Source organism: Panthera onca, chromosome A3 (assembly GCF_046562875.1).
Source record: "Panthera onca isolate mPanOnc1 chromosome A3, mPanOnc1 haplotype 2, whole genome shotgun sequence".
NCBI lineage: Eukaryota > Metazoa > Chordata > Mammalia > Carnivora > Felidae > Panthera > Panthera onca.
Genome location: NC_138341.1, coordinates 79,914,952 through 79,940,365, shown reverse-complemented (window position 1 = coordinate 79,940,365; position 25,414 = coordinate 79,914,952). Strand labels below are relative to the sequence as shown.

Below are 25,414 nucleotides of genomic sequence, written 5' to 3'. Positions count from 1 at the left end.
TAGAAAAATGTAGCTATGGCCATTGTTGGAAAAATTGCTGCCTGTGCTCTCTTCTAGGATTTTTATGGTTTGAGGTCACACATTTAGGTCTTTAATCCATTTTGAGTTTATTTTTGTATATGGTGTAAGAAACTGGTGCAGTTTAATTCTTTTGCATGTTGCTATTTTTCTCAACACTATTTGTTGAAAAGATTGTCTTTTTCCCATTGCACATGCTTGCTTCCTTTGTCCAAGATTAATTGACCATGTAATCGTGGGTTTATTTCTGGGCTCTCTCTTCTGTTCCTTCATCTTTGTATCTGTTTTCATCCCACTACCATAGTGTTTTGATTACTACAGCTTTGTGTAGTGTATCTTGAAATCTGGAATTGTGATATCTACAGTTTTTCTTTTTCAAGATGGCTATGTCTATTCAGAGTCTTGTGGTTCCATACAAATTTTAGGATTATTTGTTGTCGTTCTGTGAAATACGCTGTTGGTATTTTACTAGGGATTGTATTAAATCTGTAGATTGCTTTGGGTGGTATGGAAATTTAACAATATTGGTTCTCCCTTCCATGAGCATGGAATATCTTTCCATTTTTTTGTGTCATCTTCAGTTTCTTTCATTCATGTTTTATAGTTTTCAGAGTATAGGTTTTTCACCTCCTTGGTTAAGTTTATTCCTAGGTATTTTATTTTATTTTTTTTTATTTTTTGGTGTTATTGTAAGTGGGATTATTTTACTAATTTCTCTCTTTGCTCCATGATTAGTATATAGAAATGCAATGTATTTCTGTATATTGATTTTGTATCCTGCAATCCTAATGTATTCATTTATCAGTTCTAGTAGTATTTTGGTGGAGTCTTTAGGGTTTTCCATATATAATATCATGTCATTTGCAAATAATGGAAGTTTTACTTGTTCTTTACCAATTTGGATGCCTCTTATTTTTTTCTGTTACCTAACTGCTGTGGTTAGGACTTCCAGTACTATATTCAATAAAAGTGGTGGGAGTGGCATCCTTGTCTTGTTCTCAATCTTAGGGGAAAAGCTCTCAGGTTTTCACCATTGAGTATGAGGTTAACTGTGGGTTTTTCATATATGGCCTTTGTGTTGAGGTATGTTCTCTCTAAGCCTACTTTGTTGAGGATTTTTATCATGAGTGGGTGTTGTAACTGTGTCAGATGCTTTTTCTGCATCTGTTGAAATGATCATATGATTTTCCCTTTTTTTGTTAATATGATGTACTACGTTGATTGATTTGTGAATATTGAACCACCCTTGCATACTTGGGATAAATCCCATTATGAATCATAGTTAATGATTTTTTTTAACATATTGTCGGATTCAGCTTGCTAATATTTTGTTGAGAAGTTTTGCATCTTTGCTTATCAGAGATACTGACCTGTAGTTCCCTTTTTTTGTAGTATCTTTATCTGGTTTTGGTTACCAGGGTAATGCCTGCCTCACAGAATGAATTTGGAGGCTTTTCTTCCTCTTCTGGCTTTTGGAATAGGTATCAACTCGTCCTTAAATGTTTTCTAGAATTCACCTGTGAAGCCATCTGATCCTGGACTTCAGTTTGTTGGGAGTTTTTTGAATACGGATTCAATTCCATTGCTGGCAATAGGTCTGTTCACATTTCCTATTTCTTCCTGATTCAGTTTTGAGAAGTTACTGTTTCTAGGAATTTATCTATTTCTTCTAGGTTGTCCCATTTGTTGGCTTATAATTAATTTTTCATAATCTTCTCTAACCTTTATATTTCTGTAGTGTTATTTCTCCTCTTTTCTTTCTTTAAAAATTTTTTTAATGTTTATTTATTTTTGAGAGAGAGTGTGAGTAGGGGAGGGGCAGAGAGATTAGGAGACACAGAATCTGAAGCAGGCTCCAGGCTCTGAGCTGTCAGCACAAAGCCTGACACAGGGCTCAAACTCATGAACTGCGAGATGTGACCTGAGCTGAAGTCAGATGCTTAACTGACTGAGCCACCCATGTACCCCTCTCCTCTTTTATTTCTAATTTTGTTGATTTGAGTACCCCCCCTCTCTTTTTAATGTTTGTTTATTTATTTATTTTTTTTTTTTTTTAATTTTTTTTTCCAACGTTTTTAATTTATTTTTGGGACAGAGAGAGACAGAGCATGAACGGGGGAGGGGCAGAGAGAGAGGGAGACACAGAATCGGAAACAGGCTCCAGGCTCCGAGCCATCAGCCCAGAGCCTGACGCGGGGCTCGAACTCACGGACCGTGAGATTGTGACCTGGCTGAAGTCAGACGCTTAACCGACTGCACCACCCAGGCGCCCCTTAATGTTTGTTTATTTAATTTTGAGAGTGATCAGGGGAGGGTGAGAGAGAGAGAGAGAAAGAGAAAGAGAGAAAGAGATCTGAAGCAGGCCTGGAACTGTTCGCACAGAGCCTGACATGAGGCTTGAACTCAAACTGTGAGATCATGACCTGAGCTGAAGTTGAATGCTTAACCAGCTGAGTCACCCAGGCACCCTCTTTTTTTTAATGAGTCTGGGTAAACACTTGATTCCAAAGAATCAGCTCTTGGTTTCATTGATCTGTTCTGTTGTTTTTTTGGTTTCTATTTTATTTCTGCCCTAATTGTTATTTTTTCTTCTTTCTACTGGTTTTGGGTTTTTTTCTCCTTTTTCTACCTCTTTTAGGTGTAAGGTTAGGTTGTTTATTTGAGTTTTTTTTGCTTCTCGAGGTAGACCTGTATTGTTATAAACTTCTCTCTTAGAACTGCTTTTGGTGCATCCTGAAGATTTTGGACCATTGTGTTTTCATTTTCATGTGTCTATGTATTTTTTCATTTTTCCTCCTTGATTTCTTGGTTGACCCATTTCATTATTTAGTAGCATGTTATTTGACCTCCATGTATTTGTGTTCTTTAGGATCATCTAATTTACTTTCAGAGGTTGAAATAATCCAAGGCAGGCTACATTTTTGGCAAAATTTGGTTTGTCTACTTCCAGTTTACTTACCCCTAGGATTCTAATCCCAAGTGTGGAGATATATATGCTTGGAGGACCCTTGAATTCCAACTGTTGTTCCCTTAGTGCTGTGTTTGTTCAGAAACATTGCCCAGACTGTTACAATTGCCACATGCTTTCAGAGGAAAAAGCTGTCCCAACCTGGGGAGGACAGGTGAGCTGGCAGGGTTTCTTTGTCATCTTCTAAATCTGAGCCCAGTAATTTTTCATTATTTTGTTTTTTAAAAAATAATGTTTTGCTTAGTTTTCTTCTTTCTCACCAGGAAGATTGATCCCAATAACCTAGTTAACTACTTGTTACGGGTTTTTCTCAAAAATAGAATTTGAATGTATAAAATGAAACGTTTCTTCTTTTTCCCTTTTTTTTCAGTCTATTTGAATCCTGAATCAATCAATAGGAGTTTGCTGTACTCAAATTAGTTGAAATGAAGAAATTACTAATTTCAGTCTTTTACTTTTTCAAAGCTTAAACATTTGTCTGGGATAGCTTTATTACTTTGAAATAGAAGAAGAAGCTTGAAAAAATTTTTTTTAACTTACAACTTTATTTCATACTCTCCTACCCTCATGAAACCACTGATTAGGATTTCTCATATTGGCCTTTTGCAGTAGTTACCCAGTAGATCTTAAATGAATAATATATTCTTTAACTTACTTTTCATTTAGCTGATTAATTGTTCCCTTTAATTTTTGTGAGCATTCCTAACATACAAGGGCCAGAACTCCCAGACTCTTTACTTATTAAGAGCAGATGTATAGATTCAAAGTTAATACGAAGTCATGAACTTTGTGTTAACACATTTCCCCTACTCCTTTAAGATAAGGGGAGAAGTCTTGAGGAACTGGACAAAGTGTACCTCTTTTTTTTTTTTTTTTTTTTAACGTTTATTTATTTTTGAGACAGAAAGAGACAGAGCATGAATGGGGGAGGGTCAGAGAGAGGGAGACACAGAATCTGAAACAGGCTCCAGGCTCTGAGCTGTCAGCACAGAGCCCGACGCGGGGCTCAAACTCACGGACCGTGAAATCATGACCCGAGCCAAAGTCGGCTGCTTAACCGACTGAGCCACCCAGGCGCCCCAAAGTGTACCTCTTGAAAATAGAAGTATTTAGCAGAACAATATGGCAATTCTAGGACTCATAATGAACACATTGGGTAGCCATGCCCCTACCTTTGTCAAACTGAAAACAACACCAAATCTTCTCTGCCAGCATCCACATCCCCTGTTCTGGATTAATTACGTTGCCTCTTGTTCACAGAGCTCTTTGCTCATGCCCCTTGTCTCTCTATAGGACTTACTTATTTATTTATTTATTTACATTTATTTATTTTTGAGAAACAGTGAGACAAAGCGTGAGTGGGGGAGGGGCAGAGAGAGAAGGAGACACAGAATCTGAAGCAGGCTCCAGGCTCTTAGCAAGCGGTCAGCGCAGAGCCTGATGCGGGGCTTGAACCCACAAATTGTGAGATCATGACCTGAGCCGAAGTTGGACACTCAACCGACTGAACCACCCAGGCGCCCCTGGACTTACCTTTTTAAGAGAAGGTCTCTACATATCTTTTAAGCCCCTTTTAAAAGCTGACAGTAAACATTCATAATATAAATGTCAGCAAGGAAAAACTACATTGCACAATATATCAAGTATAGAAATATTTGAGAGAAAATGCTTATGTGTGTGTCTAAAGTGTCATATTTTAAGGTTTCACGCAGTAACAAATTCTTATAAACCATATCACAGCTAATTTGACTTGGATAATGTACAGAGCTTCTCCTGTAACATATTAATTGATATTAACTTATGTAGTAGAAGAAAAATAACCTAAATAGAGGGCGAGTTAGTTTTGTGAAGGATAATGCAGTCGGGTCTCAAGATGTAGCCGTATAGCTAGACGAGTTTTATAAGGAGTTTCATTTAGTGCCTGCTTTGACTTCTGAACCATTTGATAACCTTGCTAGCTACTAAGGCACCTAACACTTGAGATAAGCCATTATTTGGTCATTTGGGTGGTTTAACAGCATAGTGGGTCAAGTGTAGCCTTAAGGAGAATGCCAGTTTAATAGTTTGTGATAAGTGATAATCCTTCTACATTATCTCCCTTAAGATGTGCTGTTTTAATTGACTTCTTTTAGGAGTTTTTGCATAATAGATGAATTACACTAAAACTGTACTCTTAAGTGTCTAGTATGTAATAGTAAAGCCAGTTTAAGAGCCATATTAGAAGACAATTCATGAAGGAAAATGTTTTCTTGGGTTCTGTTAATACTAATTAATGTTAACAAGCATGGCCATGTTAGTCTAATGTGGTGATGTTTTACACAAGTGTGTATTAGATTTGGTGCATAGGAATGCATAAATGTTTTTGCTATAAAAAATTTATAATAGTTATAATTTAAACATACTTATCTATAGAAGGGTGTTTTAGGTACAAATCTCACTTGTGAAGCAGGAGAATGTTATGCTTTGGGAAAAGTTTTAACTTTCACAAATTGAATATTTGAGTTTATTTTAAATTGTCATTTTTCTTGACTTGAAATAAAATGTCAATTAGTATTACGTTATAAAATTGACAGTTTTTTTTTTCCCCCCTTAATACAGACGCTCCACCATGAGACGAGGTGGAGGGAGGAGGCGAGCTGAAAATGATGGCTGGGAAAAATGGGTGTGTTTTAAAAGAATAAAAATAATTATATTTAATTGTCTAGGTATTTTTCGTTCTTGTAGGTTGGAGTGTGGTTTAAGGCATTTTTTAAAATTGTAAATCACTCTAGATACCACCTCTTCTGAGTTTTCACAATGTATTGAAAGCTTGTTTAAACTTTTTAACACCCGAACTTTATTTTATCCTGAGGAAATAAATGTTCTGGTGTACAAATATTTATTTGTGATAATTTTATTGCAGCATTGCTAGTAATACTGAAAAACAGAAAATACCAGATATACTGTAGTAGAGGATTGGTCAAGTTAATTATCACTGTGCAGTAGAACACTGTTCAGCCATTATTTAGCTTTTTATTTCTTAACTGGAGATGGCCTTGACTAAAATCTTGTTTCATAAAGGATTATTCTCTATGATCCTATTTATGTAAAATGTGCATATTCTGAGACATAGTAATAAATTTAAAAATAGATCCCAGAACATTAACAGTGAATGGGATTATACCTAATTTACATTTTCTTTATATTTTCTGAAAAAAAACTTTTTTCCACAATGAGCATGTAATATCTGAATAATCAAAACCAGCAAAATAATTTCCATTTTGGAGGAAATAAGTACTACTTTGAAGATTTCTATGACTGTATTTTAAAGATTTAATGGATAGTTCTTTATCAGTAAAGTAAAATCAAAAAACAATCGATAATTCACATAATTAAGCTTAATTATCACATAATTAAGTTTAATGTTCAGGAAAAGTGTAGCTAAGTTCATAGATTTGTATAGGTCTTTAGCAAAAATAATGTTTTTATGTTCTTTCCGAGGTTGATGTTCTCTAGTGAAAATTATTACTGCTGTCAAGTAGATTGATTAGATCCAGAATTTGGCCACTGAATCATTTATTGTATTATCTACATGTATGGAGAGCTGTACTCGTTTGTTGAACTGTTTCATTTTGCTTTAAATTACTAATTCTAAGTTTCCTGTATTCAGAAGATAGTGGAAACCAATTGAAAATACACTGTTACTGACCACTTGTCAAATTTTTAATTGGTTTAGACTTCTGTGTAACTTCTGCTTGATTTTGTAGATAAGAACAATATTTTGTAGCATTAAATTCATTATTCTTGTCTTACCTTTTCCCACTTTTAAAATAACTGTTATAAGAATGTGATAAAATAATTAAGAATTGAGTTGATAGAAAAACCTTTTTTATTGCCTTGCCTTATGGTGAATATTTATAATTATATCCTATGTCATTATACCTTGGTCACTAGCATAGAATAAGGTACTTTTCTTTTTAATGTAAATTTCTGTTAAAATTGGGGGGGGGGGGATTAGAAAATACAACCTTTGTAACTGGTTTACTTTTTTTTTTTTTAATTCCAGGGTGGGTATATGGCTGCCAAGGTCCAGAAATTAGAGGAACAGTTTCGGTCAGATGCTGCTCTACAAAAGGATGGAACTTCATCTACAATTTTTAGTGGAGTTGCCATTTATGTTAATGGATATACAGGTTGAGTACTTTTTACTTTTTAGGTATCCTGTTTTGGCATGTACTTTCATTAAGATTGAGTGTGATTTGCTTTAAATTCTGTTTTTAGTTATCTTGTATATAAAAATGATAAAAACCTCCGCTTATTGTCTTGGACATTTCCTTTTCATCCCACCTATACCTGCCATTGTGTTTTTTATTTTAATTTTTATCAAGTTTGAAAAAGCCAAATGAGGTTAAAAATAGTCTTCTTTCTTAACCACCTGATTGGAAGCTCATCACACATATGTGGGACATGTACACTGTGAGCTTCAGTATAGTGGCATCTGGTAGGGCCATTTCATCGGTGGATTTGCATAGATCCTTTTGAGCTGATGGGGGAGGAGGGTGTGGTGTGTGTGTTAGATTTCCCAGAATTTTGGTTAGAGAAGGGTATATAAACCTAGCTTGGAGAAGAAAGAGGCCACAGTTCTCACAATTTAAAAAACAGAATTTCATTTAATCTTGTTCTTTTTTTTTCATCCCCTATATCCACTTCTCCCTTCCTGTATTCCTTTTGTTATTGAGTCTACTCCCTGGAAGGGACAGGATAGTTTTTTCTTTTTGGGTGGGAGAGGACATCTGGAATTCTAATTTGTCTCTTAAACAAAATTTAAACCATAAACTTCTTGTTTCAGAACCTATCCACATGACCTCTTTTGGAGATACCCAGTGCCTCTTTTTCATGAGTTTCTCTTGCTTTCACTGGCACCAAACAGACTCTTGTGTGCTTCCACATAGCCAGCTTAGGTTTTTCTCTTTCTCTGGTCTGTAAAGTCAGTTATCACTTGTCTGTTGGCTGTCAGCTTTTATTACTAAAGTTTTCATCTCTTGAGAATTCCTCTCTTAAGATCACTTTATTTATTTTTTTTTTTAAGTGAATGGCTATAAATATTTGTGTCATTCTGTTATATGTCTCTCTCTTTGCTTCTCAGCGGGGTGTTACTTATCTTTAAGGTCTCTTTATAAATCACTTCCTCTAACTTGTCTGATTGTCTTCCTACTGGGATAGGTGACTTCTGCTCCTTTGGGGCTATGGCTTGTTAGCATTTATTGGATCTTTCTTTAGTTGTCTGTTTACTGGATAAGAGCGAGAGAAACACTTTCACATTTTCATTACTGTTGTATCCTGGTGTCTCTGGGCATTAACCACTCAGGAAATATTTATTGAATTAAAATTAAGTTTTAATTAACTGAAAACGTTTTCCTGGTTGAGTTTTATCAGGCATCTTTAGTCTAAGAATGTTACCTCACAATGAATGCTGGTGCAGCTCTGGGAAAGTTCACAACATGCAACTTTTCTGCTTAAGTATCCTGGAACATTCAGGTTCCACTGACTTTCCTGAGATGCATTATGAAGATTAAAAATGTTTTTTAAAAAAAGAAGAAACATCGCTTGTTATATTAGCCAGTTACGGAAGTCCCCAGTTTACGAGGGTACCCTTATTCATTATTAAGAAAGAGATCCTTTGTGTGAGGGAGAAAATAAAAGCTGTAGTAATCACTCCCATGGTTGAGAATCGGGAATTCTGATTCTATTTTTGTTACCAATTTTTGTGTGACCATAAGACATTTTCTCTTTGGACTCATTTTATTTGGACCCAGTTTTATCCCTATCCTTTTCATTATTTTTCCCTATCCTTTTCTTTAGGATAGGGATAATAATTTTTACTGTTGCTTGGATAACATTATTATAATTCTACAAGTAAAATTCCATTATGTTGAATTTCATAGGGACTTGCAAGTTGTGATGATACAATTTTTTTAGAAATATTTTCAGTTTTAGTGAATACTCTGTAGATAAAAGAATCAACAGCCTCTGTGTAATGAATTAGCAGTATAGTCAATTAGTGCTTTAGCTGCAGTAAGAGAAGTAGGAAATGCTGTATTGTTGATTCTTAATCATGCTCCCCATAGACTAACATTCCAGGTTTTCTTTTTCTTTAATGTTTATTTGAGAGAGAGATAGAGAGCAAGCAGGGGAGGGGCAGAGAGAGGGAGAAAGAGAGAGATGCAGAGAATTCTTAAGCAGGCTCTGCATTGCCCATGCGGAGCCCGACGTGAGGCTCAAACTCACCTGAGCTGAAACCAAGAGTCGGACGCTTGAGCCACGCAGGCACCCAACATTCCAAGTTTTCTTGACTCCTTTGAAGCTCCCAGGTGTGCCACCTGAACTTCTCTCTGTTAACTCCCATCCTTTGCAAACCAATTACCGTTGAATTAAAGAAGAGATTCTTTAATTTAATTTAATTTAATTTAATTTAATAAAAAGATTCTTTAACTTCTTCACCTTCCATCCTGTTTTTGTTTTTGTTTTTGTTTTTTTAATTAAAAATTTTTTTTGAGGTAATTGTAAATTTACATGCCATTATAAGAAATACTACAGAGATACTATGAACCATTTGCCCAGTTTATCTCAATGGTAATATCTTGTAAACCATAGTACAGTATCAACCAGGAAATTGCCATTGATACATTCAAGATAGAGAATGTTTCCACACCACAAAGATTCTTCATGCTGCCCTTTTAGACAAAAGGCTCTCAGCCTCATTTTAGTCCTTTTAACTACTAACCTAGTCTCCATTTCTATACTTTTTTCATTTCAAGAATGTTACATAAAAGAACATACTGTATACAACCTTTTAGTATTAGCTTTTTAAATTGTGATTCATATACATTGTATATATCAGTAGTTTTTTCCCTTTTATTGTTGAGTTGTATTCCATTATATGAGTGTTCTACAGTTAAACATTTACCTGTTTAAGAACATCTGGATTATTGGGGCGCCTGGGTGGCTTATTCACTTAGGTGTCTCATTTCAGCTAAAGTCATGAGCTCGCCGCTCTTGAGTTTAAACCAGGCATCGGGCTCTGTGCTGAAAGCTCAGAGGCTGGGACCTACTTCAGATTCTGTGTCTCCCTCTCTCTCTGCCCCTCCCCTGCTCAGGCTCTGTCTGTCTCTTCCTCTCTCTCTCTTTCTCAAAAATAAACATTAAAAATAATTTAACATCTGGATTATTTTCTGGTTTTGGCTCTGAACATTTGTGTACAGATTTTGTGTGAACATAAGAGAGCTGTTGCTAAGTCATACATACAGTAGTTGCCCGTTTAGTTTTTTAAAGAAATTGCCAAATGGTTTCTCAGTGGCTGTGCTATTTTATTTTATATTCCCACTAGCAATTTATGAGTGACCCATTTCTCTGCATTCTTGTTAGCATTTAGTGTTTTTTAAGCATTTTAATAGGTGTGTCCTCCTATCTCATTGTGGTTTTTATTTGTGTTGCAATTGCTCTGCATCCTCACCAGCATTTCGTAAAGACAATTTGGTTTTTTGTTTTTGTTTTTTAAATTAATTTACGCATTCTAATATGTGTAGTGCTGTCTCATTGTGCTTTTAATTTTTATTTGCCTGATGACTGATCGTGAACATCCTTTGATGCGTCTGTTTGCCATCTGTATGTCCTTGACAGTGAAACTCTGTACACATCTTTGTTCATTTTCTAATTTGTTTTATATTCTCTTCAGTTTTGAGAGTTCTTTATATATTCCAGATACTACTCCTTTGTCAGATGTGTGGTTTGCAGATATTTCTCTTAGTCTGTAGCTTGTCTTTCATCCTTTTCACATGGTCTTTTGTAGAGCAGAGTTTTTAATTTTCATGAGGTTGAGTTTATGGATCTTTACGTTTATGGATTGTGTTTTCAATTCAAAAGTCTTTGCTTAATACTAGATCCCAAAGATTTTCACCTGTTTTCTTCTAAAAATTTTCATAGTTTTATGTTTTAAGTTCATGATTCATTTTGAGTTAATTTTTACTTTTTTTTTTGGTGGCCTATGGGTATCCCACTGCTCTAGTTCTGCTTGTTGAAATATTATCTTTCCTCCATTAGATTACTTTCGCACTTTTATCAAAAATTAGTTGGACGTATCTGGGTCTGTTTCTGGATTCTCTGTTTTATTATATTGATGCATGTCTCTCTTCACTGGTACCACCTGGTTTTTGATTATCTGTATTGTAAGCCTTAACATGAGGTAGAATGATACTTCCATTTTCTTCTTTGCTAAGATTGTTTTAGTTATTCTTAGGGCCTGTGCCTTTCCATATAAATTTTAGAATAAGGTTGTCTTTGTTTATAAAATAAATACCTTGTTGTGATTGTGATAGGAATTACATTAAGCCTGTAGATCAGTTTAAGGAGAATTGATGTCTTTACTCTGTTGAGTTTTCTAGTCTGTGGACCTTCCATCCCATTTTATTCCACCTTAACTGATTGAACAAATGTATTTTCTATCCTGCTTGTGTGTTAGTAACTAGGTTTGAACAGAGATGGTGGTTGATGAATAATGTGGGTTTTGTGGTGAGTAATAATCTCTGAGAGGTACAGAGGAACGTGGATGGCAACACAGAAGAGAAGTTACTGCCTTTGAGAGTTAGTGAATCCTTCATAAAGGGATTGACTTTTTAAGCCCAGTCTGGATAAAGAGGCATTTTCTAAATGAGGAAGGGTAAAGGCATTCTTGTCCTGATCGTAATGTACATTTTCACCTTTATATTCTCTAATTTTGGTCATTGGGCTTATTCTGATGTTTTAGGTTTTTTCTTTGTACTTTTGTTTCTGCGCTTCCATTTGTGCTTTTGCCTCTTGTGAAAAGCTGCTTTCCTCACTACTGTGAACTGGAATTCTACCCATCCATTAAGACTCAGATTAAATTAGATTTTGCCTCCTTTCCTAAGCCAGTCCATAGTATTTAAATTTCATAGCAGCACTACTAGAAACATTTATTTTGATACCTGAGTCTTATATTGTCAGGTCTTACTTTATGTTTTAAGTTTTTTTGGAGTCAGAAAGCCCATTTTATGTAGTAGCCCCTAGACAAACATGAGGGCTACAGAGGGCCCTACACTGTAGGGCCTTAAATTTGCTATTCCATCTGATGTCCCCAGGTCTTCATCATTCACATCTCTGATCAAATGTCATCTCCTTTGAGACTTTCCCTGACCACACTTATCCAAGATAGGTGTACCTTACCCTTCAATTGCTTTCGTGACCCCTTGTCCAGCTGTATTTCTCTTTATAGAATTTATTTGTACCTGAACTGGTATCATTTATTTGACTTGTTTTCTGTCTGCCCAGTGAAATAGAAGTACTACCATGGAGCACAGAGATGAGTTTTTATTGATCATTGCTATATCCCAGTGGCCTAGAGCTGTGCCTGGTACATTGTGAGATGGCTAATAAATATTAGTTGAGTAAATGAGTGAATAACAGGGTTTTGTATTTGTACATCATACTGTTAAAATCTTTTCATTCATATGTTAATTCAACTCCGTCTTCTTGAATTTATAGCTTTTAATTAAGAAATAAGCTACATTATAGGCTTTTACTGAATTGTAATCTCTGGGAGATAGGCCCTGAGCATGCTTATTTTGGTGAAAGCTCCCAGAGTGAGCTAGTACCAAATCTTGTGAACTGTAATTGCTATCTTCTGTTGAGTGGGATCAGGACAGTTAATATGGCAAGAGGTGTTCTGGTTATTTTGTACTTTTTTCAATATGTAGATAAAAGACCAGGTCCAACGGCTTTGGCACTGCTGAGATTTGTGAAAAAATAGGTGGGCAGGCAAACATATTGGCATGCATTGCAAAATGAACAAGGGAATGTGCAAGTATGACAGGCTTACATTTCAAGTGATAAGGATTTGTTTGAAAACTTTAATGACCTTAACCTTACTTTGGTGTTTTCTGAACCTTGTGATGTCTTAGGAAAAGAGCCCCATTTAGTGGTGAAAAATCTAATTTTTATTAAGAAACGTATGCTTTCCAGAAATTATTTTTTTGTAAATACATATCTTTCTTTAATTTTCTGTGAGACTCTGATCTTATAAATCAGAGATATAGGAATTTAACCTCTAACATGGGAGAGACTTACTGTATTATTTTATGCCACCCACTGTATTTTTGTCCAGTGTCTAATAGGTGTTTGCACCTGATAGTTACTCACGACTCTCTAGGCTTTTGAATCTTTTCTTCAATTTTTGTTTGGTTAAGTGTATGTGGCTTATAGTTGAATGTGGTAACTCTAAGGTAGTTAGGTAGGAAAGGAGTCAGGAGAGTAAGCATAGCTACTGGAGGAAGAATAACAGTTGGGAGTCAGAAGACAAAAAGGGTCTGCATAATAGCTAACTGATTATGGACAAGTCACCTAATTTTTTTCTATTTCCTTATCAGTAACCGTGCTAAATTATCTTTTCTAATTTATAGGATTGTGAGACTCAAATGAAATAATGAAATAATGAAGGATATTACTACTGTAGGACCAAAGGAGGTGTAAGCAGCCATTTGGTTTACTTCTTTCTACCATGTATGTAGCACAACCAACATTAAATCAAGCTCTTTGGATATACAGAATGAAATGGTGCGCATGATGAATATTTTCTCATTAGAGATGTATCAAGGAAAGCTTTCGTGCAAGATAATAAATTTTTTTTGAAATTTATTTATTTTGAGAGAGAGGGAACACGAGCAGGGGAGGGTAGAGAGAGAGAATTCGAAGCAGGCTCTGCACTGTCAGCGCAGAGCCTGACACAAGGCTCAAACCCATGAACCGTGAGATCGTGGCCTGCGTGAGCCGAAACCAAGAGTCAGATGCTTAATGGACTGAGCCACCCAGCCGTCCCTAAAGTTTGTTTTTAGAATTTATTTTAACCAGATAACCAAAACTGTTCTAAACTGAGCCTAGAGACATGAGAGTGGTCTTCATGTGTTTCTTTTTGCATTCTGTAGTGGTTATTTGCTATGGTGGGATTTCACTTGCAGAACGTCAGGCCTAAGTTGTGGTCCTGTGATAGATGCCTTCTACTTTTACTGTGTGTAATTGTCTCTTACTAGGGTTGTTTTTAGTTCTGAACTTCAGTTGCATTCAAAACATTCTTATAGAATGTTCTGTAAACTTACAGGAGTATTGTGGAATATAATTTTAAACTTTGAGAAGATACTTTAGGATCCTAGAGTGCCTTCATTGTCATTAAGAACACCCATTATTATTTTACATAAGAAGTTCTGGTGAATAGTTTGGGTTTTTAGAATGCCAGAAATCCTTTTGTTGCAATAGCAATACTTCTTCAAACCCAATACTTTTGTCCTTGTTGTTAGTACTGTTAGCTATTAGCCAACCTGCTACAGCAAATTATCTGACTTACGTTTTGTTTCCCCCACAATAGCGTACCTTAAGGCAATGATGAAGAACAGTGAGGAGAGAACTAGCTCTGACATGTCAAAACCTATTAGGAAGGCTATAAGCATTTAAAACTTGACGTAACTGGTGTAAGAATAGGCAGATACATGGTTTAGAATTGCTCAGAAATAAATTCTCTGTATATAAATTTGGTATGTAAATTAGATATCATTTGTATATATATATTATGTACTTATTATAAATTACTGCGTTAATATTTATAAATCACTTAGAACAGCCTAGCACTTAAGCACTGCTTTAAATATTCTGAGTTGTAAAGAACCACAGATAAGTGGGGGAGAGGGTAGGATTATTCAGTATAATTTGTTGCAACAAATTGGATGACTGGAAAAAAGCTTATCCATCAAAATCATAAGGAATAAAACACTCAGATCCCAATAGATTAAAGGGCAGATTTCAGAAACCATTTATTTCAGGAAATAGACCTGAGTCACAAACATGTAAATATATGTTCACCTTCACTATTAGAGAAATGTATAAGGAAGCAGGATAAATTTTGTGCAAAATTTATTTAATTTCAAAAAATTATTATGTGAATATACCTAATACATAAACAGATGGATGAGAATAGCCAACCCATTCATTGATGGAGCAAGAGTGTAAGGTGGTATACTGGCTTTGGAAAATGGCATTATGAAATACATGAGGAGACTTTAATATGCTTATAACGTTTGGCTCAATAATTCTTCTGAGACTATATTCTAAGGCCATAAGCCTAATTGGCCTTCCATTATAAGTTAATATTAAAGATAATCTTAATCATGTTGTTTTGGTTGAAAGCAAAGCACTGTATAAGAATAGAAACTTAGTTATAAATTATACCATCTATAAGGTGACCTAAAACTGAACCTGGGTGGTTCAGTTGGTTAAGCAGTTGACTCTTCATTTTGTCTCAGGTCATGACTTCACAGTTTTGTGAGATCAAGCCCCATGTGCTCTGCACTGATAGCAGAGCCTGCTTGGGATTCTCTCTTTCCTGGCTCTCTGCCTCTCCCCCTGTGCGCACACTCAATTGCACACGCTCTCTCTCAAAATAAACATTAAATAACAATTCAAAAGATAACAATGGATAATTTATAATAATATAGGAAAATTTTTGGTAAATGTGAAAGGGTAGAATGTAAAATGAAAAGTAGGGGACAATCAAACAGAAAAGTACAGGAAAAAACATGATAGAAGCAAATACATTACAGTGGTTTTTTGGGGCATAGAACTATGTATGAGTGATGTATTTTCTTCTATTTTCAGATTTTTTATTCTAGGCATGTTTTATAGTAGAGAGTAATCTTTAAGTAATTCTGAGTTTTAATATTTATGTTAGGAAATATGAAATTACTAAGTTGTTTGCTTAGTAATTTTTGCTAAATTTTTTTGTTTGTTTTTTTTGCTTTTTTGTTTGTTTTTAGGCTGAACATCAGTATAGATCTACTGGTATAGGTTGTAGAAGTAGGGAAGACAAATTACTTACATAAATATTTCCAAATACACTCTGTGGTGGATTGTATTTTTGTTCACCAAAATCTGCTTCCCCTCCCTGGGTAAGGATTTTACTTCCTTACTTGTTGAGGTCAGATTTGGCCATGTTCACAAAATGTAAGCGAAATGGTATATATCATTTTGGGGATAAAGCTTTAAAAGTCAGTTTGTGTTTCATTATACCCTCTTTTTCTTTTGCCACAATGACTGGCAGTGTTCTAGATTGAGGTTGCTCCATCGGTCTGGATGTCAATAAAGATAACATGGAGCCACAGCTCCATGGACATGATGGCAGAGGATGGAAATGTTTCATGGGTGAAAAATAAACCTTTGTTTTAAGTCACTGCAATTTTGGGGTCATATGTTACTGCAGCATAACCTACCCTATCCTCTCTGAGTAGTATCTGAAATAGTGGATAATGGAAATATTTAGAACAAATAGTGTACTTTGTTTTTGTTTTCATAAAGTAGTAGTCTTTGGCTGTATTTTAGATAAAGGGTTAGCAAACTTTTTCTGTGAAGGACCAGAGCTTTGTGGGCCATGTACTCTCTGTTGCATCTGTTCAGCTCTGCTATTATAGCCCTCAGAGCAGCCATGGACACTATGTAAATTAATGAGAGTAGTATTCCATAAAACTTTATTTACAAAAACAGGTGGGCCAGATTTGGCCCAAGGGCTTAGTTTGCTGACCCTTGTTTTAGATCACAGACTCAGAATCTTGGGATTAGGAGGGAATTTAAGTCTTCAAGTTAATCATGGTCTGTGTGTGAATTATGTCTTCAGTATTGCTGAGTTAGAGACAGGCCACCACTCAGCCTCTTGCAGTGACTCCAGTGATGGTATACTGTCTTGGGGTGCAAGCCAGTTCATTTTGGAGCAGGTATGATCGTTTTAGTGAGTTAAAATGTGCATGCATTCCTATAGCTTCCATCCAGTGGTCCTAGTTCTTTCTTGAAGACTCCACAGAGCATAAATTCAAACCCTGCCATGTCCTCTCAGTGTGGTCTTTAAGCTAATTCATCCTATAGCTCTCAAACTAGATTATTCCTAGTTCTTTGAAAAGTGTGCTTTCAACTCTATGGCCACAGCTCTCCCCCATTCCTTAACAGCTTTGCTCACCAATTTTCCTCAGCTTATCTGAATGTAAAATCCTACGTAGTTTTCTGGGTTCAACTCAGTCAAATGTTTGTCAGCTCTCTGTTCCCACAGAAATTTTTATCTGATAGAGTATCTTGTGTTAAAAAAAAAAAAAAAAGCATTTGTGAAATCCTTACTAAATTCTAAGTGAGATGCTTGAAATGAGGGGGGGCACATGGGTAGCTAGGTCGGTTAAGCATCCGACTTCAGTGAGGTCATGATCTTGTAGTTCGTGGGTTCGAGCCCTGAGTTGGGCTCTGTGTGGACTGTTTTCCTTTCTCTCTGCCTCTCTTCCACTTGCATTCTGTCTCTTTCTCTCTCTCACCTTCAAAAATAAACATTAAAAAAAAGAAGAAAAGAAAATATGGGTACTGAGGATACTATCACTCATTAAATAAGGTTCCTGTCTCCAGATATAATAAGTGCTGTTGCATGCCTGATTAAAACTGCTAGTTGTTTTAAATAGGTTATTAACTTCAGTTCCAAAACACTTGAAAGGTTTTACAGTCTTAAAATTGTATGTATTTTTAAGTACACTAAAAACACAAAACAAATATTCAAATATACTACTTACTAGAAATGTTTTGTACCTTTTGTTGTTAGGTTATGTACTTTTTACATAGACCTTGGAATATAACTTCTTTTAAATAGTTGAAAATATTAATAGTTCTAATGTGTGTGAATCAGGATTTTCTCACTACTATGCTGGAATACAAAATAGTAAGTATATGTAAGTGTATGTAAGTATACTACTATGCTGGAATGCACAAAGTAAGTATAAGTAAGTATATAGATTGAACTTTAAAAATAAAGTCTTATATTACTCTTATTTGTTTGGTATTTGGGTTTTGTTTTTTTGTAAGGGTTTGTTTGAAATGGGGTTTTGCTCTTTAAAAAATTGGGGAGCACCTGGGTTTTTTCAGTTAAGCATCTGACTCTTGGTTTCAGTTCAGGTCATGATCTCACAATTTGTGAGATCAAGGCCCTCATGGGGCTCTGCGCTGTCACATGGATTCTTTCTTCCTCCCTCCTTTGCTTGCTTTCTTGTTTGCTGGAGATAATGGTTAGTACATACAGTTATACAATAGCTTTGTAAGGAATCAAATGTCAACTAGTCTAGCCTCTCATTTTGTAATGAGGACACTGAGGCTAAATGGGATGAGTCAGTTGCCCAATATGTCATGACTTTTAAGTGTCACACTGCAGCTGGAAACCAGGCCTTTCTATCCAGTGTAGCAGCATGTTAAGGCTGATTAAGTATGAGTTTTTGGAGACAGAAACCTGGACTTGAATTGTAGCTATTCCATTAGCTGTGTGTGACTTTCGAAAGTTACCTTAATCTCTCTTATCTTTTTTTTTTTTTTTTAATTTTTTAATGTTTATATATTTTTGAGAGAGAGAGAGAGAGCACATGAGCTCTCTATGAGGGGCAGAGTGAGGGAGACACAGAATCTGAAGCAGGCTCCAGGCTCTGAGCTGTCAGCACAGAGCCAGACAGGGGGCTCAAACTCACCAACTGTGAGAACCTGACCTGAGCCAAAGTCGGACGCTTAACCCAGTGAGCCACCCAGGTGCCCCTCTCTTATCTTTTGTTTTTCTATAAATCTGCCTAAAGTTGATGCTATTTATAAGAAACTTCAGGTGCATTGATGAACAATAATTTGCTTGCTGAAAAATTCAGTATATCTTTAGGGAAATAATTTGTTTGGCATATGTACCTTTATAAAAAAAATTTTGGGTTCCTGTGTGAATCAGTCAGTAGTGCGTACATCTCTTGATGTGGGCTCAGATTATGATCTCATGGTTCATGGGATCGAGCCCCACATAGGATCTGTGCTGACAGCACGGAACTTGTTTACAATTCCTTCTTTCTCTCTCTCTCTCTCTCTCTCTCTCTCTCTCTCTGCCCCTTTCCTGCTTGCACATGCACTCAAATAAATAAATACGTAATTAATTAAGTCATTTGTTAGAACCAGTGCTTTTTTTTTCCCCCCTTCCTTTGGTAAAGTCATTTTTGGGAGTTGCTGAGCCTCAGAGACATGCTCTTTTATTTAATGGATCTTCACCCAAGATATCATTGGTAATCTGTGGTGATGATGTTTGTTAGTGATTAAGTTATTTTTTAATACTCTAATGTATTTAAAAATAAAATGTTCAATGAAGATGCATAGGGAGGGTTGAGGGATAGTTTTATTTATTGTTTAAATTGGTCCAGTTGGTTTAACTTGATAAAGTTTATTTAGACCAATGTGGAAAATGAAATGGTTATTAGATCTCTAAAAGGTCTTTTAGTTCTGAAATTCTCAAGAGGGTAACATCAGTTGTAAAGATTTGGGGGATAAAATTTCTCTGAATATACTTTGGTTTGGTTTGATTTTTCATTTTCTTCTCTTATTCTTGCCAGTATGTCAAGGTCTTTCTTGAAGGAAAAGGTACTGGAGGGTGGGCAACAAGAGAAGGATTTATAGGTAGGATTACAAATTGAAAAAAAATTAGTGATTTATAGGTAGAGAGTGGCCTCAGCCATAAGAGTTTTTTTCCTTTCTGCTTTTGGGATAGAGATGGGAACAGTAATAATACTTGTAATAGCTGACACATAATTCTTACTGTGTGCATGGCATTTTTCTTAGCAGTTTATAATTTTTAGCTCTTAATTCCACAACAGCCTTCTGTGGCACTATTATTCCCAGTTTACATCTGAGAGAAGTGAGGCCCTGGGAAGTTAAGTAACTTGCTTGAGGTTCACACAGCTTAGCAAGTGATGGAGCTAGGATTTGAACACGCTCAGTCTTGCTTTGGACCTTGTGCTATTATGACCTAATTTGTTGAATTACTGAATAAATATTTTGAGAATTGAAGTGATAATACTGCTTACACTCCATTTTTGCTATTGAGGTAAAAACTCCAGGCAGGAGTCTTTGATGCTTGGGAGATGCCAATTTATTCAGTAAATGTGTAAAAAAAAAATACCTGATACCTGCTTTGTGCCAGACATGTGGAAGTGAATAAAACAGACAAGGTTCCTGCCCTCAAGGAGCTTGTGCTCCACAGGGAAATCAGGTAAACAAATAGGGTAATTTCAGATTGTTACCAGTAGTCTGAAGAAAACTAACTGGTGTAGTAGATTGCAGGAATGGGGTTACACAAAACTTAAGTGTCCTAGAGATTTCATGGGGTTGGATACTGTCTCCCAAACATTTTTCCCTAATTAGCCCACATCTGAATTTAAAGAGAGTGTCAAGCACAAAAATGAATTTATTGTGCAAATCTTCAGAGCTGTTTATATTCTTTTGAACTTTTAATGTAGGAGTATGTTCTGCTGAAGAAACAAAGCCAGAGAGAAATACGGTTTTAAAAATACCAAAAAGCAATGAAAATGAGGGCAGCCACCATGCATGCCATGCTGTTTGGACTGGTGGAACGGTCCCTGGCTGCTTTCCTTAGTGCGTTATTGTCAATTCTGTTTGTTTAAAATTTTAGGGCTACTGAGTGTCAGCATCTATGTGTCTTCTATGATTTTTTGTAGGGTCTAGGGCAGGATCCTCAAGTCATACATTACTTGAAAGGAGTTCTGCTGTCATTATAGTTTACAATAACAGTTTTTATACCTAGTGCTTTCTATGTGCCAGACTTATTTATTTGTAAAGAGGAGAAAGCTTAAAGGAGTTAAGTCCTTGTCCAAAGTCATGCAGCTAAAGAATATTAAAGCCAAGATTAAACCCAGGTCATTCTGACACCAGAGTTCATGGGATCTTACCTTTTAACTAGATTGGTTTTAATGGTCCACTTCACACTGAAAAATATGCAAGAGTTTGCAAAATTGGACTTCAGGGAACCTCCTCAACTTTATCCAGTAGGTCCATGTTTTCCAGTTTCAAAATTCTGCAGTGGTTTGATTTCAGAGAGCAAGTAATAGAGGGGGCATACTTCACAAGTATCTGTTTACAGAAGTAATGTGTTCTGTCAGCCTGTTTTCTGTTTAAATAATTTAATACAGTTAGAATTGGTTTAGATTAACCAAGTTAATTTACAAGATTAATTTGTAAGTACTTTTTTGCATTACCTTGCTTTTTATTGGGTTTGGTGTTTGTCCATATGATTACGTTGTACCTAGCCTTTAATTTGGTACTTTTTATTATTATTTTATATCAACCAAATTCTTTAATCTTAGGGAAATAAAGTAAGTAAACTGCAGATTTCTGACTGTTTAACTTTCACTGTTTTACATTAAGTTTTTGTGATGCTCTATTTTTTGTGATCCTTAAGCCCTATAAACCTTCCATTATGAATTTTGAATTAATTTTATTTAAAAGTTTTCATTTCTCTTTTTAGTGCACTGTTAAATTTGGGTAGCCCCTAGCCACATTTGTTAATAAGAACTTGAAATGTGACTAGTCTAAATTGACATATGTTTTAAATGTAAATATGTGCTAGACACTTAGTCTAAAAAAAATACAAAATTATATTTTTTTATGTTGATTACGTGTTGAAACGATAAAATTTTCTAGTAAGCCTCTTAAAGACAGTAAAAAGTAAAATTAATTTTAGTAATATTTTTAACCTAATAGATCCAAAATATTAAGTTATGTATGTGGCTTGCATTTGTGGTTCACATTATATTTCTGTTGGACAGTAGTAGTATGTGCAATCAGTAGCATCATAGGAATTCTACACTATAAGAATTTACCAAGACTGGACAAAACCTGTCATATCTAAATGTCCTTTGTTAGTGTTTTTCTTCTTCTAAAGACTAAAACTCCCCTAATTACTTAGTTATCATAATAAAAGTGTTTATTTAAATACTTGACCTGTATTGTATTTATTTAAATACTTTGTATCATATGAATTTAAGAAAATCTGTTGCTTGAATAACAAGTAGATACATAAGCCTCCAGTGACATTTCCCCACTCTCCACACCCCCTCCCCCATACAGCTGTTTTGAGGAAGGTATGATTAGAGCTTTCATTAGGATAATAGGTGGAAGAAACAAGCTATTGAAAATAATTATTTTAATGTGATGCTAGTAATACTGGTCATAACATAACTTTAGTGAGTTCGGCTTTTTATGGGAAAGCATAGGTCACCCTGATTCTTGTTTAAGGTATTTTTCTATAGCTTAAGAAACATTAATTTGAAACAAAATGGAAAAAAATGAAGTTTCTTTTTTTTTTTTTTTTTGTATTGGTTATTTTTTGGTTTTGGTAAAAGTTCATATTAAGAAATTGAATAATATTATTTTAACTTTTTTTATATTAAATAAAAAAAGGTTATTGGGGCTCCTGGTGGCTCAGTTGGTTGAGCATCTGACTCTTGATTTTAGTTTATCGTTCATGGGATCAAGCCCACCTCAGGTTCTGCTGATGTGCCCAGCCTGCTTGGACTTCTTTCTCTCTCCTTCTCTCTGCCCTTCCCCTGCGCGCGTGTGCTCTCTCTCTCTCTCTCTCTCTCAAAAAATAAATAAAAAAACTTTAAATAAATAAAAATTATTAAGCTTCATAGGGGTAAAGTCTTTTAATAGCCCTATAGTAAGTCTGCTCATAGTAAGTATGAGTAATTTACCAACTATTGTACTATTCTGAAGGAGGTAGGTGTAAGATTAATTGGAGTCTCTGTAAACTGATCTATAAATGATTTTATACTTGTTAATTTTTTAAAACCTAAGATAACCAATATCAAGGTCATGTAGCAAAATGTGATCAAAAGTTTTAAAATATCTGCTCTGTTATTAGTGTAGATTCATTACTTGAGGTCCCTATCTGCTCTGGGCACATCTTAGCAATAAGTGCTTTTTTATTGGTGGACTGTCTCCAGTAGCCAGGGAAGAGGATGTGCTAAAGCCAAATAGCCTTATCACTTTGTGACTTACCTCCCAATTTTGTTTACTGACAACACAGCCCAGGAGAAATCAGTGATATGTTCCTCAAATTGGGCTTTTTAAGGGATTATTCAGCTAGGGCTGTACTTATATAAAAAACTCTTTAACATATTTTAATACTAATTTTACAGATCCTTCTGCTGAGGAATTGCGAAAGCTAATGATGTTGCATGGAGGCCAATACCATGTGTATTATTCCAGATCCAAAACAACACACATTATTGCCACAAATCTTCCAAATGCCAAAATTAAAGAATTAAAGGGAGAAAAAGTAATTCGGCCAGAATGGATTGTGGAAAGGTAAGTTTAATTTTTAATTAATAAGTTTTTAAAATTGGAATATTTTATATTATAAACACACATTGCCTCTTAAGAGTGAAAAATAATGTCTTAACATCAGTGTACTCTTTAACCTCACATTGATAATTTAGGTAGCCTAGTATGTTAGTGTTCTTGCAACAACCTTAGCTACCAGGAATTAGGGGAGATGACTCAGGTAAGCAGCAGGAAGCAGTGATGGGAAGGGATTGGCTAGGCATGGTATTCATTCAGCAAATGCTTGTGCATCTCTGATGGGCTAGATGGTGCTCTGTGTATTTGGGAATTATCGATGAAGCAAACAAAGATCCCATCCCTACCTCTTGAAGCTTATGTGTTCTGTTGAAGAAAACATAATAAACAGTATGCTTGGTATATGAGTAAATTCTATCCTGTGTTAAAAGTACATGCTAAGACGTAAGAAGAAGACCAGGGTAGGGGCGCCTGGGTGGCGCAGTCGGTTAAGCGTCCGACTTCAGCCAGGTCACGATCTCACGGTCCGTGAGTTCGAGCCCCGCGTCGGGCTCTGGGCTGATGGCTCGGAGCCTGGAGCCTGTTTCCGATTCTGTGTCTCCCTCTCTCTGACCCTCCCCTGTTCATGCTGTCTCTCTCTGTCCCAAAAATAAATAAAAAAACGTTGGAAAAAAAAAAAAAAAAAGAAAAGAAAAAGAAGAAGACCAGGGTATTGTGGACCTGGAGTACTCAGGACAAAGAGGAAGAGCAGTTTGAGGTATTAATATCTTTTAGTTGTTACATTATGGTTCTTCTGTTGTTGATTTGGAATTGATGTTCTAAATCAGTGGCCATTCGTATTAATTTCCTAAGTTTAAATATGTCATCTGAACCTTGGCGATGAGCCATAACTTAAGTGAATTTATATTTTGAAATGGTATATATATATATATATATGAGTAATTGTTAGATGTATGAAAATTAAAAGTGAAAATATTAAAATCCTCATTTGTAAAAGAAGGCTAATATTGACACGATATGATTATGTGAGAACTAGAAATAATTTGCGCAATTATCTAGCATAATGCCTGGCACATTGTTAGAGGCAAAATATAGAAGTTCCTTTGTTGTTTTATTTTTATTCTGTAAACATCAGCAATTGTTAAAAAATAAATTCCAAAATGTCAAAAGTATATATCTATTTATTTATTTGCTTATTCACTCATTTTTAAATTTTATTTATTTTGAGAGAGAGAGAGCATGCACTTGAGCAGGGGAGGGGCAGAGAGAGGGGAGAGAGAGAATCCGAAGCAGGCTGTTTGCTGTCAGCATGAAGCCTGATGTGTGGGGCTCGATCCCACTAACCGTGAGATCATGACCAGAGCTGAACCAAGAAATCAGACGCTTAACCAACTGAGCCACCCAAGTGCCCCAAAAGTGCATTTTTAGAAAGTGCATTTGGCTTCCAGAAAACTATATGTATCTTAGAGATTAAAATTTTTTTAAACCTTGGGGGATTAGGTTGACAGCCTATCCTTGGAATATGTCACCAGTGCCTTTTGCTGTTTTCTCATGACCTGACCCTTCATTACATCAGATCAAAGAACGTGGCTTTTAGCAATGTGTCTCCTTAAAAAAGGAGCTGTGTGGTTTTCAGTATAAGAAGTTTGTATCACCACCTCATGCCAGTCAGAGTGGCTATAATGAACAAATCAGGAGACTATAGATGCTGGTGAGGATGTGGAGAAACGGGAACCCTCTTGCACTGCTGGTGGGAATGCAAACTGGTGCAGCCATTCTGGAAAACGGTGTGGAGGTTCCTCAAAAAATTAAAAATAGAACTACCCTATGACCCAGCAATAGCACTGCTAGGAATTTATCCAAGGAATACAGGAGTGTTGATGCATTGGGGCACATGTACCCCAATGTTTATAGCAGCACTTTCAACAATAGCCAAATTATGGAAAGAGCCTAAGTGTCCATCAACTGACGAATGGATAAAGAAGATGTGGTTTATATATACAGTGGAATACTACTTGGCAATGAGAAAGAATGAAATATGGCCTTTTGTAGCAACGTGGATGGAACTGGAGAGTGTTATGCTAAGTGAAATAAGTCAGGCAGAGAAAGACAGATACCATATGTTTTCACTCATATGTGGATCCTGAGAAACTTAACAGAAAACCATGGGAGAGGGGATGGGGGAACAAAAAAAGTTACAGA

General features: G+C 35.7%; 1 protein-coding gene across 7 annotated transcripts in view; it reads left to right on the top strand.

Annotated features, from left to right (window-relative positions):
• REV1 (REV1 DNA directed polymerase) overlaps window positions 1-25,414 on the top strand; it is a 93,082-nt gene that overhangs the window by 24,549 nt on the left and 43,119 nt on the right. For 2 of the 7 annotated variants that reach the window (XM_060645404.3, XM_060645385.3), the window contains exons 2-4: window positions 5,585-5,648; window positions 7,032-7,158; window positions 23,053-23,221. In XM_060645404.3, coding sequence (XP_060501387.2) covers window positions 5,595-5,648; window positions 7,032-7,158; window positions 23,053-23,221 — 350 coding nt within the window. In that variant the 5' untranslated portion in view covers window positions 5,585-5,594. Of the gene's footprint in view, window positions 1-5,584; window positions 5,649-7,031; window positions 7,159-13,437; window positions 13,592-18,452; window positions 20,106-23,052; window positions 23,222-25,414 lie in introns of those variants that run through there. The other 5 variants (XM_078444390.2, XM_078444391.2, XM_078444388.2 and 2 more) reach the window with 5 other exon arrangements.